This window comes from Dipodomys ordii, unplaced genomic scaffold, assembly GCF_000151885.1.
Source record: "Dipodomys ordii isolate 6190 unplaced genomic scaffold, Dord_2.0 Scaffold11, whole genome shotgun sequence".
NCBI lineage: Eukaryota > Metazoa > Chordata > Mammalia > Rodentia > Heteromyidae > Dipodomys > Dipodomys ordii.
In genome coordinates, this window is record NW_012267227.1 from 15,421,008 (window position 1) to 15,440,551 (window position 19,544).

The following is a 19,544-nucleotide window of genomic DNA, read 5'->3' on the forward strand; positions in this document are numbered from 1 at the left end:
TGAGGGACAGCACCCAGGCCCAGAGTTCAAGCCCCATGACTGAAAAAAAAAAAAAAAAAAGTTTAGTGTCTTGGAATTGTGTCATGTCTTACCTTCTATCTCATTCAACTTCTTCCCAAAGAGCAAGTCAGGAACAGGATGTAGAAACCTTGCTCGTGTTTCTGTGAAGCCAGGCATGGTGGCACACTCCTAAAAGCTCCAAGAATTGAAGAGGCTGAGGCAGAAGGATTGAGAGTTCAAAGAAAGAAAGAAATTCTGGGATGTGAGCTAGCACCTGCCAGGTGTCTGAAGAGGTTTGGGTTAATGGTATATATTTGGCATTTTCTTTTTTTTCTTTTTTTTTTTTTTTGGTCCAGTCATGGGTCCTGAACTCTGGGCCTGGGCGCTGTCCCTCAGCTCTTCAGCTCAAGGCTAGTGCTCTACCACTTGAGCCACAGCGCCACTTCCGGCTTTTTTCTTTTTTGCTTATGTGGTGCTGAGGAATCGAACCCAGGGCCTCATGCATGCAAGGCAAGCGCTCTACCACTGAGACACCTTCCCAGCCCTATATTTGGCATTTTCTACTCTTCTTCTGATAGTAGTTGTGGAGAAATGGCCTTGGGATAAGGAGAAGATACAGATGTAGTTCTGTGCTTCAAGAGCCACTTGGGGTAAATTTTCAAAATGGTGGTCATTCCCTTGCAGAATAGGAGGATACTTCAAGATGAGCCCAGTACCTGTGCGGTGGTAATACAAGCCAGTTCTCTGACCCGAGTGAGGATTTCCAACAGGGCTTCCGCAGCACCATACCCAACAGCCCAGCCTACACCGCAGCACCACACCCAACAGCCCAGCCTACAGGTGTCCATCCGCATGGCTCATGATGCCCATGGCTAAGGGGCTTAGATCCTCTCTTCCCTCTGAACTCTGGGCTGGATCACTCCTGCGGCACCGATGGCAGCCTCCTGGCACTACTGGCACCCAAGTGCCTGCTTGCGCCTCATCCTTCTCATGCTGGCTGCTGAATTCTGAGGGGGATGCAGAGGAGGATACACCTGGGCAGGGCTGAGCTGTGGCCTGCTGCGTGTGGGACAGGCTGCTACACAAAGCAGTGTGACACACATACACACATACACACGTACGCGCGCACGCGCGCACTGCAGCCTCAGCCTTTCCTGGACAGTTGGCTTTCCGACTGAGCAAGAAAAGTGGGAACCCAGCAGGGGTTCCTCCCTTCAAAGAAAAATGTACTTTAGGGTGGAAGGGGCTGAGGTTGGTGAAACTGGGGCCCTGCTATTAGCGTCCCACCGCCACCTCAGGCTCCGAAAGCTGGGTTGGGTGCAAGGGAGCCACAGTAGCAGGAAGCCGCACCTCAGTAATTGATTCACACTTTTCTGCTCAGCTCACTTGTGCCACGGCCCTGGGAAGATGAGTTAATGTGTCTGACTCCTCTGACATTAAAAAGCGTTCACACAGCATCTGCTCCTGAACCCAGCCAACACCAGCACAGTGGATCCAGAGAAGACACTGTCAGGAAAGTAGGGAAGTGTTATGGCCTTCAAGGATTTAAATATAAACTTAAACTGGAATGGAGGCTGAGAACTGTCCCCCCCGCCCCCCTCACCCCCATCACCTGTGTCCGTCCCTTCCCTGCCTGGCCTCTGAGGGCCGCTTGCTCAGTTCTTACCTCTCCTACAGGCTCCTAGTGTTGGTGTGGCTTTCTCTTGTATTGTGGAGGCTCAGAAGCCCACTTTCTGTAGTCTCTTCTTCCTCCCTCCGCCTTCTTTAAGACCAGGATGGAGATCACTTTAAGCCTTGCCTAGTCTGCACTAGGGCCCAGGTGGTAGGGCTGAACAGGATAAAACCTAACAAGTAAAATAAAGCTGCTCTCCTGCCCAAGGGTTATCATGACGAAGCAGAAAAGGCAATTACCCTTGAATGGCTTAGGTCACTGGCCCAAGCTTTGCTTGCTACTTGCTGCCTCCTGCCTCAGTCCTTTCGCTATAAGAGACAAAACTGGGCTGGGGCAGTGTTGTAATAGTACAGTGCCAGCTTACTAAGTGCAAGGCCCTGAGTTCAATCCCCAGTATCACCCAGATGGAGAGAGAGACACACACACCCAGAGAGAACGAGCACTTTTGGGAGGAGGAGTGTAGATATCAGCAGGACAGAGGACAGTGAACATGAATTCAATACCTATGTACATGTGTGAAAATAAAAAAATGAAACCTGTTGAAATTGCTTTAAGAACAGGGGAGAGGAAAAAGGGAGAGCAATAGAGGGGAGTGAGTTTAGTAAAATACATTGTATGAATTGAAATACCACAATGAAAATCATTTTGTAAGACTATAATGTGTGCTAATATTTTTAAAAATCGTAAAAATAAAACTTGAGAGGCTGGGCACTAGTGACTCATACCTGTAATCCTAGCTACTTAAGAGGCTGAGCTCTGAGAATCATGCTTCAGAGTCAGCCCAAGCAGGAAAGTCTGTGAGAGTCTTCTCCAATTAACCACCAGAAAACCAGAAGTGGCGCTGTGGCTCAAGTAGTAGAGTGTTTGCCTTGAACTGAAGAGCTGAGAGACAGCTCCCAGGCCCAGAGTTCAAGCCCCATGACTGAGGAAAAAAAAAAAACAACTTGTGGGTAGGGGGAAAATGGGAAAGAATGAAGAAAGGTATGACATTGAGGAACATTGTACTCATAACCTGACTTATTGAATTGTAATCTCTTTTTACAACTATGTAATAATAATAATAATAATAATAATAGAAAAGAAACAACTCTTAAATTAACCACCAAAAAAGACCAGAAGAGCTGTGGCTCAAGTGGTAGAGTGCTATCCTTGAGCACGAAAGCTCAGGGACAGCATCTAGGCCCTGAGTTCAAGCCTCAGGACAGGTGCACACGGGCAAACACACACACACACACACACACAAAACTTAAGGGAATTGTATCAGACAGGGAGGAACAAGAACAGGAATTCTCCTCCGCCTAGATTGCAAAATGAGTCTGAGAGGTTCATCAATCATTCTGGGCACCATCTAGAGAGAATAAATGGGTTTTCCTTCCATGCACTGCTATTTTCAAAAACCTGTGTAGTTACTACTGTGGTTCATAAAATATAAAGTTATTTATAAATGAGAGCTTCGTAAGTTCCTTTGTCCCGATAATGTCTTAGGGAAGAGAATAAACTCTGATGCTTAGTTGAAGGGAAGGCTTTCAGTGCTTCACTCAGATCACTTGTCCTGAAGATAAACGTGCTCAGGCCTGGAGCTCTGACTTTGTAATCACCTGTCAGCGAAAGGCCTATTTCCCCAGGATAATCAATACTACGGCATTCAGCACACATCATGGGAACAGCCACGGTGCCAGAGAAACCGCAGGCAGAGGCAGGGGAAGATAGAGACAGCAGACCAGGGCCACGAGGCCAGGCAGAGAGCAGCCTAAAAACATGAGATGTGCAAAGAACTCAGCAGGCCATGGAACTTACAGAAAATCCTAAAATCCTGCACCTCCACTCTGGCAAAAGAGGAGCATATGGCAACCTCTGAAAGTTACCTCCAAAGTATTCTGGGTTGATCCTGCCTTTGTACTTCTGCTAGGATTTAAAATTCACAGAATTCTGCCAGAAAGCATCTCTCCGTTCCCCTCAACTTCACCCTATCTGAAGAGATGCAGCAAAGGAAGTTGCAGCTTTATGTGAATCTCTTAGTACAGAGCCAGGTATCTGAGGGAACTTTGACTCCATGGTGGGGAGCAGGGAGCATCTCACCAGATGCTGAGGATGTAGAACAGGCTACGGGCCTGTTTCCTGCCTCCTACAAGAGAAGAGCCAAGCCTTCTCACTGGGAAATGGGAGAATCGTGATGTTTGATCTACTGAATTTAAGATTTTTTTTCTCTCTTCCTTCCTTTCTTTTTTTTTTTGGCCGGGGGGGGGGGGGAGTGGGGGTTATAGGGCTTGAACTCTGGGCTTGGGCACTGTCCCTCAGCTCTTCAGCTCAAGGCGAGCACTCTGCCAGTTGGGCCACAGCACCACTTCTGGTTTTCTAGTGGTTTATTGGAGATAAAGAGTCTCATGGACTTTCCTGCCCAGGCTGGCTTTGAACCGCAATCCTCAGATCTCAACCTCCTGAGTAGCTAGGGTTATAGGCATGAGCCACCAGTGCCCAGCTTTGAATTTAAGATTCTTAACACCTAAAGAGCCTTGCAAGTACAGCCCATGAGCCTCTTGTGGTGGTGTTTTATTTTTAATGGAAGACCAGGTTTTTATTATAAGTCCTTGCGGGGACTGGTATTGTGGCTTTGTGGTAGAGTGCTTGCCTCGTATGCATAAGGCCTTAGGTTCAATTCCTCAGTACCACATAAACAAAAGAAAGTCATTCAGTAAAAAAATATTAAAAGGGCTGGGAAGGTGGCTCAATGGTAGAGTGCCTGCCTTGCAGAAAAAGCCAGAAGTGGCGCTGGGGCTCAAGTGGTAGAGCGCTCACCTTGAACTGAAGAGATGAGGGACAGCACCCAGGCCCAGAGTTCAAGCCCCACAACCCACAAAAAAAAAAAAAAAAATGTCCTCACGGTTTCTATAACAGAAGCATGTTTTCCCTGTGGCTGTCTCTACCCCAGGCTCCTGCTAATATGATTTCTGAGTGTTTGGAAGAGAGTTTCTTCAGACATTAAAATTCAGACTAGCTTGATCACAATGTAGTAGCCAGCTTGGTGTAAATAAAACTTGTAAAGAAAAAATTCAGCACAATATGCAACTGTTTCGTGCTATTCCATTCCAGTTATCCTAAGAAAGATAATAGTTTAGGACATGCTATGTGAAAAAGAGTTGAATATACTTCCTATACCCCCAGAGAAACAGAAATATGAGATTCGGCTCTCCTCCCACTCTGAGGGATGAGTAGGAAAGTGATCCTCAGGCCCAACTCAGAAAGATGGTTACCAAGGAAGTTCTTCAAAAGACCTGGTGTGTGATCCATCACCCAGAAGTCCCAGTGTGACTCCTGCCTAGTCTGTGTTCTGAAAGAATAGCTCGTCTTTGGTGGGAGACCAAGGTGTGTTGAATGGGGCTGTTGCATTTGGGAGTATGTTGTCAGAGGGAATGTGAGGCCAGCGGAAGAGGAGGAGGAGGAGGTACACTGCCTCTTCTGGGTAATGCTACCCACTATTCATCTTTCAGCCTCTGCAAGGATAAGCTTCTTAAGGTATTTGCTGCATCCAATAGAGGGAGCCAGCAGAAGAGCTGAGGTGTAACCTCTCATGGAGATCTTACAAATAGGTCTGTTATAGTAGGGTCAGGGCATTCTGTGATCACTCATGGCTTTGGGCCTTGGCACTAGGGAGACCTTTAGATCTTGTAAGACAACCTCAAATAGGGTGCGAAGTTGGATGTGGACTGCCTGGAGATGGTCATCTGGGCTGAGCTATAGAGACAACTGGGGACAGACCCAGAGATGGATGCTTTGCACACAGATTCCTGCAAGCCTTCCCCTCCCCCAGCATAGCCCGGATACCCAGGCAGGCTCTGAAGTAGAAGTGATGGGTTATAAAGAGCCTGAATCTTAACGTTTTCATCTTAACAAACCTCCTGGCATTCAGTAAGTATTGAGAGCCGACCTGCCTTATACCAAGCCCTGTTCTAAATTGTAGAGAAAGGCTCCTGCTCCCACAGTAACGGTCTCAAAAAGGAGCCAATAGGTTGTTTAACAAATAAGTCAACAAGATACGCACACTTGTTGTAAGTTTCTGACTGACATAAAAGGGATGCGATGGAAAGTTACAGGGAAGAGCCATATGGTAGGGGAGGATTTCTGCAGAAGGCATTTGAGCCAAGACTTAAGGATAGAAGGGCTGAGATTAGCGACGACAGGAAGAGCATCCCAGGCAGAGGGAACACAGCGTCACAGGAGAGGCAAATAAAAAAAGCCTTGGCATGTTGAAGAACAGCAAGGCTTCGGCCCGAGTGAAATGCAAGAATGATTGGATACGCTCAAAGGGAAGGTGGGCAGCCGCAAGGGCATCACCAGCCGTGAGCAGTCAGGACTTTGGCTGGGAGCAGTGGGAAGACACTGACTTTGTTCAGCTGGAGTGTAGAGTGAAATTCAGGATCACTACGGTCTTTGTAATAGATGAAAAACCAGTTACGGCAGTGTGGACCTAAGTAAATAACTTTAGGTTCATCACAGGCATACATAGCAGTTACAGCCCCTGAGCCGTATCTGTACTGCTATAGAAGGATTTGCAAGAATCAAAAAGTGTATTATAAATGGGGGCCAGAGGTGTACCCAGGTAGAGTGTGTGCAAGGCCCGAAGCACTGCAAAAAAAATGAGAAAGATGTTACAAGTGTATTTTTAAAAGAGGAGATGTAGGTGGGGGTTATGGTGCCAGCCTGTCATCCCAGATGGAGATTGGGAGGATTGCACTTCACGGCCAGTGTGAACAACAAAAAAAAATCAAGACCCCGTCTCAAGAAAAGCAGCCAGGCATGGTGATGCATACCTCTTATCCCCAGCTATGGGAAGGTGTAGGCAGGTAGGAAGACTGAAATCCAGTCCAGCCTCCACTACTGCTAAAAAACAAAGGACACATCCACGCGTCTATGATTGCCTGTATACAGGACATCCCATAAAGGATACACAAGGAAAAGGAGCTGGGACACAGGGAGACCAGGGTGGAAGAGAGACCGACTGACCGTTCATAGTGTTTTCTTCCATACGCTTGAATAATAGCTTACTGTGCACCTGCATAGCTTACTCAGCAAAACAGACATGGTGTCTGCATTGTGGTCCCTCCGGTGGCAGTGTGGAATGACTGAGGAAAGGAGTAGAAGCAGAAAAATCCTTTAGAGAAGCCTCTGGCGGTGGTCCAGTTGCAAATTGGTGGCAGCTTGACTTATGGAGTTGGTCACAGGGATAAAGAAAAGTGGATGGGTTCGAGACACACATTAGAGGCAGAGCCTGCTGGTCTTGGTGGAGCTCTGTGTATCCCATACTGCCTGCTCATCCCTGCGATGAGCAGGGAAAGGCTCACACAGTAGTGGTGGCGCTGGGCTTCTTCTGGGTACTAAACACCCCAGAATTCTAGTGCAGAGCTGTGGGCACGGTTATGTTACCTTATCCACATGAAACACTTAGAAAATGGGAATGATTTAATGCTTGTTAGAAACAGTCACATTGAACGCCACTCGTTTCTGCTTGCTTTGCAGAGAGATGCCAAGGGCCAGTACCTGTTTGACCTTCTTTGCCACCACCTGAACCTCCTTGAGAAAGACTATTTTGGAATCCGCTTTGTAGACCCAGATAAGCAGCGGGTAAGTCAAAATGCAAAGCCCCCCGGGGAGCACAGGGTTCCTCAATGGGCCTGAAGCCTTGAATGGTTCCTCATAGAGTGTAGCGTCAGGTATCAGGGGCTAGCCAGACCCTGAACTTGGCCGTCATTACTTAAAGTCATACACAGTCTTATGCCTAGAAGGCAATCTGAGAGACGGCTATAAAACACGAGAAGCCTGGCATTTCACACATGCCGAAATGGTGCCTTCAAGAACTTCGGTGGTTTGTATCCTTTGCTCTACAAAGGTCCACCCCTTAGTTCTGGACCTTAATATGAGGCCACAAAGAGGGTTCCCCTTCCCGGTACCAGAAATCCAGGTGCCCTCTCTGCTCTGGGTGCTCACTTGAAAATGAAAATGGCAGACTGGTGTTTACAGACGGTATTTGGTATGAGCTTTCTCACTTCTAACAGGGAGGCTGATGACCCCAAGATCTCTTCAGCTCCCAAGAGATGGTGGTGTTCGAACTAAAAAGGACAGAGCGAGTCTTGTTGGTTCTTCTCCAGTTAAGTCAGAAGTTACTTGAGGAGAGTCAGCGTCTGTGAAGTTTGTAATGGAGAAGGAGCTAGAAGGAGAGAAGGAGACAGGAAGGCAGGGAGAGAAACCTTTGGCAATGTCTGCTCTATGCCCTTCTCTGCAGGGTGCACGCCAGGCTCTTCCAGCTGATATATGTTGAGGCCAAGAGCTTCACATATGTTATTTTTTATGTAGCGCTTAAAACTGATGATGAGTATCCATAATTGTAATGGCCATTCCGCAGAGGAGTAGATAAAGTCTCAGGCAGGCTGAGTAATTTGCAACAGCCAAGTAAGTGGCAAAGGCGGGGTGGAGCCATTTGGCTCCCGAGCTGAAAGTCTTCCCTGGTCTGCTGTGCAAGTGCCCTTCCCCCTGCCTCCCCCACCCCCAGGGAGGGCCAGGGAGAGCCAAGGCCTGAGAGAGTTGGAGGGAAAGGGACCCATTACAAGAGTTGCTCTAGATCCACTGGATCATGGTAAAGATGGAGGAAAGGAGCCCGTTTCCCTACGGTATAAAATAAGTCGTTTCTCCTCCCCCCCCCCCCCACCAGCTCCAAGGTAGTGTGAAGCCAGCAGTCATATCCACTCTCCACCTCTGTTTGCTCGGTTCTGTGTCTGCCCTAAGGAGCTGCCTCTCCCCGTTCCCCACTGTCCTCAGAACCAGGGCCTCTGCCCTCTCACCAGCCCCTGAGTCTCCAGATTATACTGTTTTGGCCCAAACACAGGCAGAAACCCTGCTCCCGGAATCACCTTTTCCTCTCCTGATAGCCTTCTCCCCAAGGCCAGATTATCAGGTTGCTGATGATACTGGGGCCATAAGGCAACTGTAGGGTATTCTTGGGACGCTCTGGAACATTTCCCTGCTGGAGGCTGCTGAAGTCCCTGATAAGCTGGCAGTGCTTTTTGCTCCCTTCCCAACCCCTTCCCAGCCTCCTGCAGCCTCAGTCACTCCTTGAGCTCACTGCAGTGCAGAGGAAAGCCTTATCTCCAGCCATGGCCTTCTTGTCATTCAGCTCCATCAGCCCTCTACTGACACTGCACCTCCATCTTGCCTTTCTGTTTCTGTCTTCCTTTATGTCTAATGTCTAAAGGTGTTCTTTTTATTGAGTTCCTGACACTTGCTGCCTTCTCCCTCCCTCTGCCCAATGCCTGTGTGCTTAAACAGACCTCCTCCGCCCATCCAGGCACAGCCTGGGACCCCGGTTGTTTCTATGCAATTTCATCCCTCGCCTCGGCTTCCCTGCGAAGCAGAGCTGCGGTGGGCCATGTAATGTGAGAAGGACCTCTTAACCACATTGAGTGGCTATAATGAGTTGCCAGCCCCGTGGGAACTCAGATCAGAGGAAGCAAGAGAGCAGAATGTCAGCCCAGATTATCCATGTGGAGCTGACGGAAGAACTGGCTCTTAGTGGGTCCATTAGCTGCATGACCCACGGCCTGGCCCAGAAGGTGAGAGCTGGGAATCGAGGGAGGCCAGGATGCTGTCTGCACGTCCTTGGCTGCTTTCCCGCCACAGGGAAGATGCTGCCAAAGCATCACACTAAATGGAAGTAGCCAGGGAAGAGGGAATGTGGACCCAAGTCCCTCTGTCCATTGGACAGCAACATGTTAAGCATATACTACAGACCAATGAGGTGTTTCCTGTCCTCCTGGAGCCTTCATCTGGTGGCTTTGAATTACTTCCGGGCAATCAAGTCCCAAATAATAGAAGTTTTAGCTCACTGCAGATTGGCAAAAGTACTTGCTTAGCATTCCAACAGACAGACATCAATAAGGAAAGTAATAAATCTCCCATGAAGATTCAAGAAGCAGATAGAGGATGGTCTCATTGCTTTCTTGCCCCAAACGTAAGTACCATGTAAGGACGGGGAGCATGATTCAAGTGGTAGAGCATTTGTTTAGCAAGCAGGCCCTGAGTTCAAACTCCAGTACTGGGGGTGGGGGGCAAGGGGAATAACAAAAATACAAGTACGATGAAAAAAAACCATATTGCTATCATGCCCTGCTTCTATAAAAATCCCAGGGGAAGCCTGGCACTAGTGGCTCATGCCTGTCATCCTAGCTACTCAGGAGGCTGAGATCTGAGGATTACAGTTCAAAGCCAGACCGGACAGCAAAGTCCATGAAACATTTTTTTTTTTTTTGTCGGTTGTGGATGCTGTCTCTCAGCTCTTCAGCTCAGCCACAGCGCCACTCCGCCTTTTTCTGCTTATGTGGTGCTGAGGAATCAAACCCAGGGCCTCATGTATGCCAGGCAAGCACTCAACCACTGAGCTACCTTCCAGCCCCCATGAAACTTTTATCTCCAGTTAACCCCCAGAAAAAAAGGAAGTGGCACTGTGGCTCAAGTGGTAGAGTACTAGCCTTGAGCTGAAGAGCTCAGGGACAGTACCCAGGCCCAGAGTTCAAGCCCCACAACTGACCAAAAAAAAATCCCAGGGGAGCATTCTGTTATTGGTTATGATTAATTATCTTTTTTAATTTTTTGTCAGTCTTTGGGCTTGAACTCAGGGCCTGGGTGCTGCTCCTAGCTCTTCAGTTCAAGACTAGCACTCTACCACTTGAGCCACAGCACCATTTCCATTTCTGTGAGACAAGAGTCTCACAGACTTTCTTACCCAGGCTGGCTTTGAACCACAATCCTCAGATCTCACATATATATATATGTGTATGTGTGTGTGTATATATATATATATATATGTATGTATATATATGCTATAGATTATATATTTATGTATCATATATAGTATATAACATATACTATATGTGTGTGCAGATAACACATACCACAGGTTAGGCAGACGTAATATATTTTACACAGGTATAATATATTTGGGTTTAGTAAACATACTCAGCATCTCCCTACTCAAGCCAGGTGGGCCTTTGTCTCCAACATACCTCCGTGAAGCCATTCACACCTACTGGCATGCCAGAAACATGGCTCAGAACTTTGGCACCCTGCTTTAGGAGGCAGCATTCCCAGGGAAGCCCAGAAATGGCATCTGAAGCTGGAACTATTCCCCTCGTCACAGCTGCTCCATGGGAACTAGTTTCCGAAAAATCCTGTCACCCTTCCACTCTCCAAACCTATATTTTACAAACTTGGGGCCACTTTTATCCTGGGCTACAATCTGTAGAGTGATTTAAGTGGCGTAAACACACGTTAGACTTGACACTCGGGCTCATTAGGAGGGTTCTCATGTCCTGCGTTCTCTGTTTCAGCATTGGTTGGAGTTTACCAAGTCTGTGGTGAAGCAGCTGAGATGTGAGTATTCAGGAATGCACTCCAGCGCTGCCCTGGGGAGGGTGGGAAGAAGCCTGGCCAAGGTCGCAAGTCTTGGTTTTGTAGCTTTCCCCTGTTCTCCGTGTGAGGATTTTCTATGGGCAGTCAGAGTCCTGTGCATAGGTGGCCGGGGGGGTGGGGGGATGGCGCGGTATCTCTGCATGGCCATCTTCTGGGAGAAGGTCTACGCTGATGGACATCTCTTTTCTATGCAGCTCAGCCTCCGTTCACCATGTGTTTCCGTGTGAAATTTTACCCTGCGGACCCTGCTGCCCTGAAAGAAGAAATAACCAGGTGAGGCTGAACACTCCCCCATCCCCCACCCCACCCAACCAGCCACCGAGGCTGCAGGAAAGCCTAGGGAAGGGGGCATGGGCCTCTCAGAATCTCTGGTGTAGAAACACCTGGCTCTTAGGCAAGGAACTCTTCCCAAATAGAACCTACTTCTATATTCCTTTTCCACGTGCTTTCTGCAGTAGAGGTGGGCACACGTTTTTCCCCTACCTGTGATGTGCCTTCTGTGGACATTTTTGGAGAAGACCTGTTGATGGTTAGTTTGAGGATTGAAGATAGACTCCAATGGCCTAATGCATATGCTTGGGAGAATCATAAATGTGATATGGAGGCATTGTAAATTCTAAATCCAGTGGATAAACGCTGACGTGTTATTGGATCAGGTCTGTGTGATAAATTCTTTATGGTAGGGATCATGTTGTGTGGCAGACAGCTATGTGCATATGCATCCAATCTCACCCAGCACCACTGGAGAATGAGGGTTTCTGTGCTCACATCCATCCTGCAGAAGGGACAGTGAATAAGAACTTTCAAGCCTCCCAGGGCTTTGGATATCTGAACCAAAATCACACTAAGTCTCATCTTAAGGATTTCAAAGTTCAGCAGGGCACTGGTGGCTCACGCCTATAATCCTAGCTCCTCTGAGGCTGAGATCTGGGGATCACAGTCCAAAGCCAGCCCTGGAAGAAAAGTGCATTAGACTGTTATCTCTAACCACCAAAAAGCCAAAAGTGTAGCTATGGCTCAAGTGGTAGAATAGTACCAGGCCCTGCATTCAAGTCCCAGTATTGGCACATGTGTGCGGCACACACACACACACACACATTTTGGACGTTTTCCATAATGGGATCCTTTGTCCAGACATAAGGAAGCTTTGATGTCATCTTGTAGCAGGTAGGCCATAGGTCAAGAGGTAAAGCCAGAGACTCCTAGAGCTGAGAAAGAGACCACACCACTAACACTACAGCCTGGGAAATAGCAGATAGGAACGAGGTCATTGCTGTCATATAACTGCATGTCCGTAAGGACTTGAGGTCCACTTCAGGATCCTGAACTGCTTAGGAAAGAAAGGAAGAGAAAAGGACCAAAGAAAGGAAGGAAAGGAGAGAGGAAGGGAAGGGAAGCAAAGAAGGAAATGAAATTGTTTTCACTTGCATGTCAGTGGCTTTACATAAGGCAAAAAAGGCAGCATGTTCTCTCAGAAAGGAAATCAGGAAATGAAAGGGAGGGTAAAAAAAAAAAAAAAACATGCAGAGAAAGCAAGGAAAGAGGACAGGGAGGGAAATGGGCCCAGTGCAGCTTGAAGGGACTGATAGAATGAGCACCAGGAAGATCTCTTCCTGTACATGCACAAGGCAGGTAGTGTGTACCCACCCACTCTGAAGCCCTAAGGAGAGTTGGAGTAGCTGAAATGAAACATCATGCTGTCTTAGACATAAAGACTTCAGGAGCCGGGCACCAGTGGCTCACGCCTGTAATCCTAGCTACTCAGGAGGCTGAGATCTGAGGATTGTAGTTCAAAGCCAGCCTGTGTGGCTGGGAAGGTGGCTCAGTGGTTGAGTGACTGCCTTGCATGCACAAGGCCCTGGGTTCGATTCCTCAGCACCACATAAGCAGAAAAAGCCAGAAGTGGTGGTGTGGCTCAAGTGGTAGAGCACTAGGCTTAAGCTAAAGAGCTGAGGGACAGCACCCAGGTCCAGAGTTCAAGCCCCATAACTGACCAAAAACGAAACAGAAAAAAAGACTGCAGGCTCTGCTCGTCTTCATGATAGTAGAGGTGGTCAGCACTTTCAAAACGGAAAACCAAACTCACCTATATGACCAGGTAATCTGTAGTTTCAAGCAAGTAATGGAGACAAAACCACTATGTTTAGCAGTGTGTGTGTGTGTGAGAGAGAAAGAGAGAGAGAGAAAGAGAGAGAGACAGAGACAGAGTCAGAGAGAGACAGAGACAGAGTCAGAGAGAGACAGAGACAGAGTCAGAGAGAGACAGAGACAGAGTCAGAGAGAGACAGAGACAGAGACAGAGACAGAGTCAGAGAGAGACAGAGACAGAGAAAGAGAGAATGTGGGTATGAAGGAGAGAGACTGGCACTTCAACTTGCTATCTGATGCATGCTTTCACTCATTGGCTGGCATTCTACCATCTAAGCCACGCTTCCAACCCAATGTTTAGCCCGACCCATATCCTCCAGAGTGTTTGCCTTCCTTCTGAGCCCCTCCCTCTCTGCTGAAAGTGCCAGAGCTAGTGCAGGCGCAGAAGTCTGTGCCCCAGGCCGTGTGTTGGAGCCAAATCAATACTTTGTTGTTGTTAGCACTGAGGTTTAAACTCAAGGCTTCACAGCTGAGTTCTACTGTTCTACTGCTTGAACCACATCTCCCTCTGTGCTCTGGTTATTTTTGAGATAAGTTCGTGGGGTTTTTTTGCACTGCCAGGATTGTGATCCTCCTGTTACACTCCCACCATAGCTGGGATGATGGGCATCTGGCCAGCGTGCCTAGTTTTTTCTCTTGGGGAGCCAGGGAGGGGAAGGGCTATCTCATGAACTTTTTTGCCCAGGCTGCACTAGAGCTGCAATCCTTCTATAATTAGCCTCCTGCATAATTGTGACGGTGGGCGCACATTCCACACCCAGCTACGTTTTTATTGAAAGCCTAGCACCAGCCATCCAGATTGTTCTCCGCTTGTTGGAACAGCAGTGGTGCTGACAGAAGTCAGCCATCCTCAGACATGGGGCTTTCTAATAGCCATCTTTGCCTTTAGCAACTCTTAATACAATTTTCTAAATCAAGTGTCACTATGTTATATAACGATCCTCCTACCCAAGAAACAGTTGTAGACCTGAGGGCTTGGGTCCAATGGATGTGACTACTTGTCTGTAGGACTTGCACATAAGATATTTAACCTCTCTGACCTTTGGACATGTCATGGGGGCTAGTAATGCCTACTTCGTAGAATTACTGGGAGGAGGAATGCTTCTTGAAACCTTGCATTGAGCAAAGGCTCCGTGTGTTCATGTTCTCTGCCAAACTGATTACACGGTCCATGTAAGTCCAGCATTGGGACCACAGCCAGGCCCCCACACATCCAGGACACTGACGAGTGTACAAGCTCCTCTGCCATCCATGTGTGTTCCTGCTAACCACCTTGGACAATTTCCTCTTGAGCTTCTTTCCTAGGTGTGCAGTTGAACCCCAGGGTGCCTGCGTCAGTTTCTAGTTTCTGTGCCTCTCTGCTCCTTAGGGCATTCTATGAGCATCAGAATCCGCTCCATCATTCTCACTTACATCCCTACTGATCTTAAGAGAGTGCGCACCTGCCCCATCTGCACACAGCGCCCATCATTCATTCCTGGCTCGGAGCCCTTTCATCCCATCTTGCTGCCAGACTAATTTAGCTGTCTGAGTGTTTTTTCCCCAACAATATTGGTCCTAAGTTTCACTACCATTCCTGTAAAGCCAAGCAGAGAGAAGAGGACAAAGTCGGGAATGCAGACCAGTGCTTCCATTTATCTCTTGGATTCTTCCCAGAGGATAAATTTAGTTTCCAAATCCTGATTAATTTCCTTTGTCGTTTTTTTTTTTAAAGTAATAAATAGATTTTTCTTGTCTGGGCTAGAGACCCGAGAAAATGGGGGATTGAGCAGCAGATTGAGCTTTTCAAAAGGGCTGCATGTAAATGAACTCCTTGGGCTGATCAAGTGCCAGAAAGAAAGTTGAGTGTGAGTGGAGCCCCACGCCTGGGGGCAGCAGATCAGACAACAGGAGCTCATGAAGTTGATTCCCTGAATGAATGTGCACATTAATGGGCAGAGTCACTGGGTCATTTAATCCGTCAGTGAACCTCATTTGGGCCTAGCTTAGGCTAACACTGAGTGGTAAACTTTCTTCTACAAAGGACTAGATAGGATTTTAGGTTTGGGGGGCCATATGGTCGCTGTCTTTACTATTCAGTTCCGTCATTGAATATGGAAGCCGTCATAGACAATACGTACATGAATGAGCAAAGCTGTGAGCCAATCAATTTTCATTTCACTGGAAAGTATGGCAGTAGGCCCTGAAATCAGAAAGACCTGGGTGCCATTCCCAGGTTGTTCTTTAGCTATGTGACAGGGCAAGCAACAGTAGCTGTAAATACTCATCTGTTAGACAGGAACAAACGTGGTAGTCACCTCCACTGTGCAGAGGGAATGAGCTAGTGCTGGTGAAGCATTCAGTGTCATGGGGGAGGGGGAGACACAGCATGTTCTCTATAACTATGAGCTATCGCTCTTTTTTTCTTTTTTTTTTTGGTCATTTGTCATCTCTTCATCTCTCTCCTCACCTGGAATTAAAGAGTTGGGAAACTTGTTCTGTTCCCAGCACTTATGAAGTACCTGGAATACACAGCATATATCACAGATAGAAGACAGACAGACAGATAGATAGACAGATGGATAGATAGAGTTAGGCACAGGATACATAGGCTCGTTAAGAGTAATACAAGTATGATGCTGGTGGCTCACACCTGTAATCCTAGCTGTTCAGGAGGCTGAGATCTGAGGATCACCGTTCAGAGCTAGCTGGAGCAGAAAAGTCTGCACGACTCTCATCCCCCAATTAAGCCCTCAAAGGCTGGAAATGGAGCTGCAACTCAAGTGATGGAGCACCAGCCTTGAGCAAAAGAGCTAAGGAACAGTGCCAGACCCTGAGTCCAAGCCCCCAATACTGGTGGAAGGAAGGAAAGGAGGGAGGGGAGGGAAGGGAAGGGAAATGAAGGGAAGAAGGAAGGAAAGGGGAGGAAGGAAAGAAGGAAGGAAAGGAGGGGAGGAGGAAAGAAGAGGAGAGGAGATAGGAGAGGAGAGAGAGGGGAGAGGAGAGCAGAGGAGAGAAGAGAGAAGAGAGGAAGGGAATACAAATGTGGGGGAAGCCACTGAGGCAGAAAAGTGAGGTGATCATCTCAAACCGCTCTCCCTTGCAGCTGTAGGAGGGTCCTTCTCTGAGCTTCTCTCTCGTCCTGTGTGGCTGCTTTGATTCTTTAGGATGTGGACTTGCTCTTTCCTTCCCGTTTCTCCTCCATTTACCATGGCGTGGCTAAAGAATGTTCTGTGAGCCGGATGCCCGTGGCTTACGCCTGTAATCCTAGCTATTTAGGAGGCTGAGATCTGAGGATCACAGTTCAAAGCCAGCCCGGGAAGGAAAGTCCATGAGACTCTTACCTCCAATAAACCACTAGAAAACCGGAAGTGGTGCTGTGGCTCAAGTGGTAGAGCGCTAGCCTTGAGCTGAAGAGCTGAGGGATAGTGCCCAGGCCCAGAGTTCAAGCCCCACGACTGACCAAAAAAAAAAAAGAATGTTCTGTGTCCTTGCCCCTGAATTCCTGCACTGTCCCATCACCAGAACAGCCTACATCCATTCTAGTTGCATGCAACTATGCAGATGCCTGGTAATGCCATTTGAGGCAATATGTCTCCCGCTGGAGGGCCATCAGAGGTTCCTGAGGGACGCTTCCAAACCACGAGGTTCTGACCTGCTTCTCTGGGGAAGGGGGAAGCCTCCTGTCTGCCACACTGAGAATCACTGCCCAGATTCATGTTCTGCTTTGAAATAATGCATAGCCCAGTATGGCCGTCCCTTGATTCTGGGCAGCCACGCAGAGCAGCACAGGCTGAGGAATGCACAGCTCCAGGCCCAGGAAGTGAGCAGTAAGGAGTAAGGGCCAAAAGTTTGCATCCACCTCCTGCCAAGGCCAGCGGAAGTACGAGTCAGAACAGTAAGGCAGAGAAGCGCTCGCTCGCTGGCGCTCTCCCACACACCGTGTGGCATCTCACCACGGGAAGCAGGGTGAGACAGGCTGGCTTTGGTGGGTCCATCTTAATCATTCACTCTATAGGAAGTCTGTTTTCCTTTGGCTTTTCTTGGCAAACACTGGGGAAGAGTGGGTTTAGTGGAAGGAAGGATAAGAATTCGGGTGAAAGCCCACTGAAATGCTTACCTTGCCTCTGGCTTGAGGAGGATAATCCATCCTAATGCGCGGACGAGGGTGCGTTTGGGTTTGAGGTTGTTTGCTTTGATGCTGTGGCTTGATCCCAGAGCCTTGCCCCATGCAATGCAAGCGCTCTGTCATGACACTCCAGCCACAATTTAGGACAGTGCTTCTTAAATTTTACACATACATACATGAGTGTGTGTGTGTTAGTATTGGGGTTTGAACTCAGGGCCTTGAGTTTTCTAGACGAGATCACCTCTACTTTAGCCCCACCCCCAGCATAAAAGTTAATCTACATACAAGTCACCTTGGGAATCTTGTTAACAGGGGCCGAGGGGGTAGGGTGGACGTGGTAGTGTCTAGAATCTCAGCTCCCATCTCTCAGAATCACCTGCTAGTGTCCCTGCCTACCCTGTCCTAGAACTTGCCCTGTCAGCAGTCCTCTCTTCTCTTTGGGTATTTTTACACAGTCAGGTGGACATGGAATCCTATATCGCATTCATTATTCTAAAAACAGAAGCAACAGAAAACTCGAATTTTCTAACGAGGGCCCTATTTCTCTAGGTTCAGACTGGTAGAATTGTACTACGTTTCTGTTACTCCCACAGGGATATGATCATTACCTGCGTTTGTCTGAGAAAACAATGAGCACATATTATCTCAGAGTTTGTGTGGAGCAGAAACCCAGAGGCAGCTTAAGTGGGTGATTCTGGCTCCGTCCTGAGGTTGGCTTTGCAGCCACAGTCCCCTGAGAGTTTGACTGGAGCTGAAAGATTCACTTCCAAGATGGCGCACTCACATGGCTGCTGGCAGAAAGCCTCTGCGCCTTACCACGTGGACCTTTCTAGAGGGCAGCCTAGGCATTCTCACACAGGGCGAGTGAGTGGTCCAAGGAAAAGAGGGAACAGAAAAGAAGGTGTGGTGATTCTATGACCTGGTCTCAGAAAGCCAGAGACTGTGATGTCTGTGTTGTTCTGTGGTTAAGAACCAAGTCATTGATTCTAGCCCACACTTGAAGCGGGAGGGTTTAGCTCTTCTTGTAAAACAAGGAATATCGGAAGATCTATGAATATACTCACACTGTCTTCTATTTTTGTTTTGGGGCAGCCCTGGGGTTTGATCCCTAAGGACTTTGGCTCCCTAGGCAGGCACGCTAGCACAGGGGCCACACCTCCAACCCTGAGGTCTGGTTGACATCTAACAGTAATCCACAGGCCAAACTCTCCTTTGGGCTCACTCAGAGCCCAAGGCAGAAGGGAAGCCCACTTTGCCCATCTGTGATGACACCGGATTATTTTTGTGCCCTGGATTGACTAGCGCCAGCTCTTTCTCAACCCCAGTGGGGACGGGGCACTGCCGCCACCAGGAAGCGCCAGGTCTGGGTTGAGCCATCAGGAGGCTGACAGGTTGTTTTGAATTGAACTTCAATCCAATTCAGAGCCAAGTACTCGAAAGAGCCTCCAGAGAAATGGAAAATGTATTTATTCTACTGTATGAGGATTGTTTTTTTTTAATGTAGCAAAAAGTGTCCTGACAAAAATTTTGATAGGTTTTGATTACATATTTATGTCTTTAAAGTAACGAAAGAAATGCTTTCTAGTTCCTTCTGTGTTTTCTCTCCAGGTATTTAGTCTTCCTACAGATCAAAAGGGATCTCTACCATGGCCGTCTCCTCTGTAAAACATCTGATGCTGCCTTGTTAGCAGCTTATATCCTTCAAGGTAATGACTTTTGACAGGATAAATTTGCTTTCCGTGCTAAGTACTGATTACATTACTTCACTTACCACACATGACTACCTCTTGGATCTAAACAGTATCTAACTTGAGGCCAAGTCTAAGTTCAAGGATTCTACTGCCATTCCTTGGAGCCACAAAGGCCCAGAACGCTCAGGTCTAACCTGTGTAGAAGCTCTGACTGCCAGCCCGTAAGTCTTTTTGACTGTTTGAGGATTTGCCCTGGGCTTTTGGCTGCTACTGTTCTGCGATTCTGGAAAGTAATCAGACCTCCCTTCCTGTCTTCTCATGCAAATCTCTAAGATGTGAAGCATCCTGGAATTCTAGGAACTATTTTTAAAGACCTTTCAGCTCAGACTGCTCAATGTTAAAAAGTGGTTTCAAGTAACAAGCACATCCTCTAATGTGCTAGTAAGAGTTGAACCCCACACAGCCAGTA

The 19,544-nt window shown here is 47.8% G+C and overlaps 1 protein-coding gene across 3 annotated transcripts in view; it reads left to right on the forward strand.

Annotated features, from left to right (window-relative positions):
- Window positions 1-19,544, forward strand: part of Frmd5 (FERM domain containing 5) — a 232,723-nt gene that overhangs the window by 188,989 nt on the left and 24,190 nt on the right. For 2 of the 3 annotated variants that reach the window (XM_013010029.1, XM_013010027.1), the window contains exons 2-5: window positions 7,187-7,291; window positions 11,047-11,089; window positions 11,323-11,401; window positions 18,993-19,090. In XM_013010029.1, coding sequence (XP_012865483.1) covers window positions 7,187-7,291; window positions 11,047-11,089; window positions 11,323-11,401; window positions 18,993-19,090 — 325 coding nt within the window. Of the gene's footprint in view, window positions 1-7,186; window positions 7,292-11,046; window positions 11,090-11,322; window positions 11,402-18,992; window positions 19,091-19,544 lie in introns of those variants that run through there. The other variant, XM_013010030.1, reaches the window with a different exon arrangement.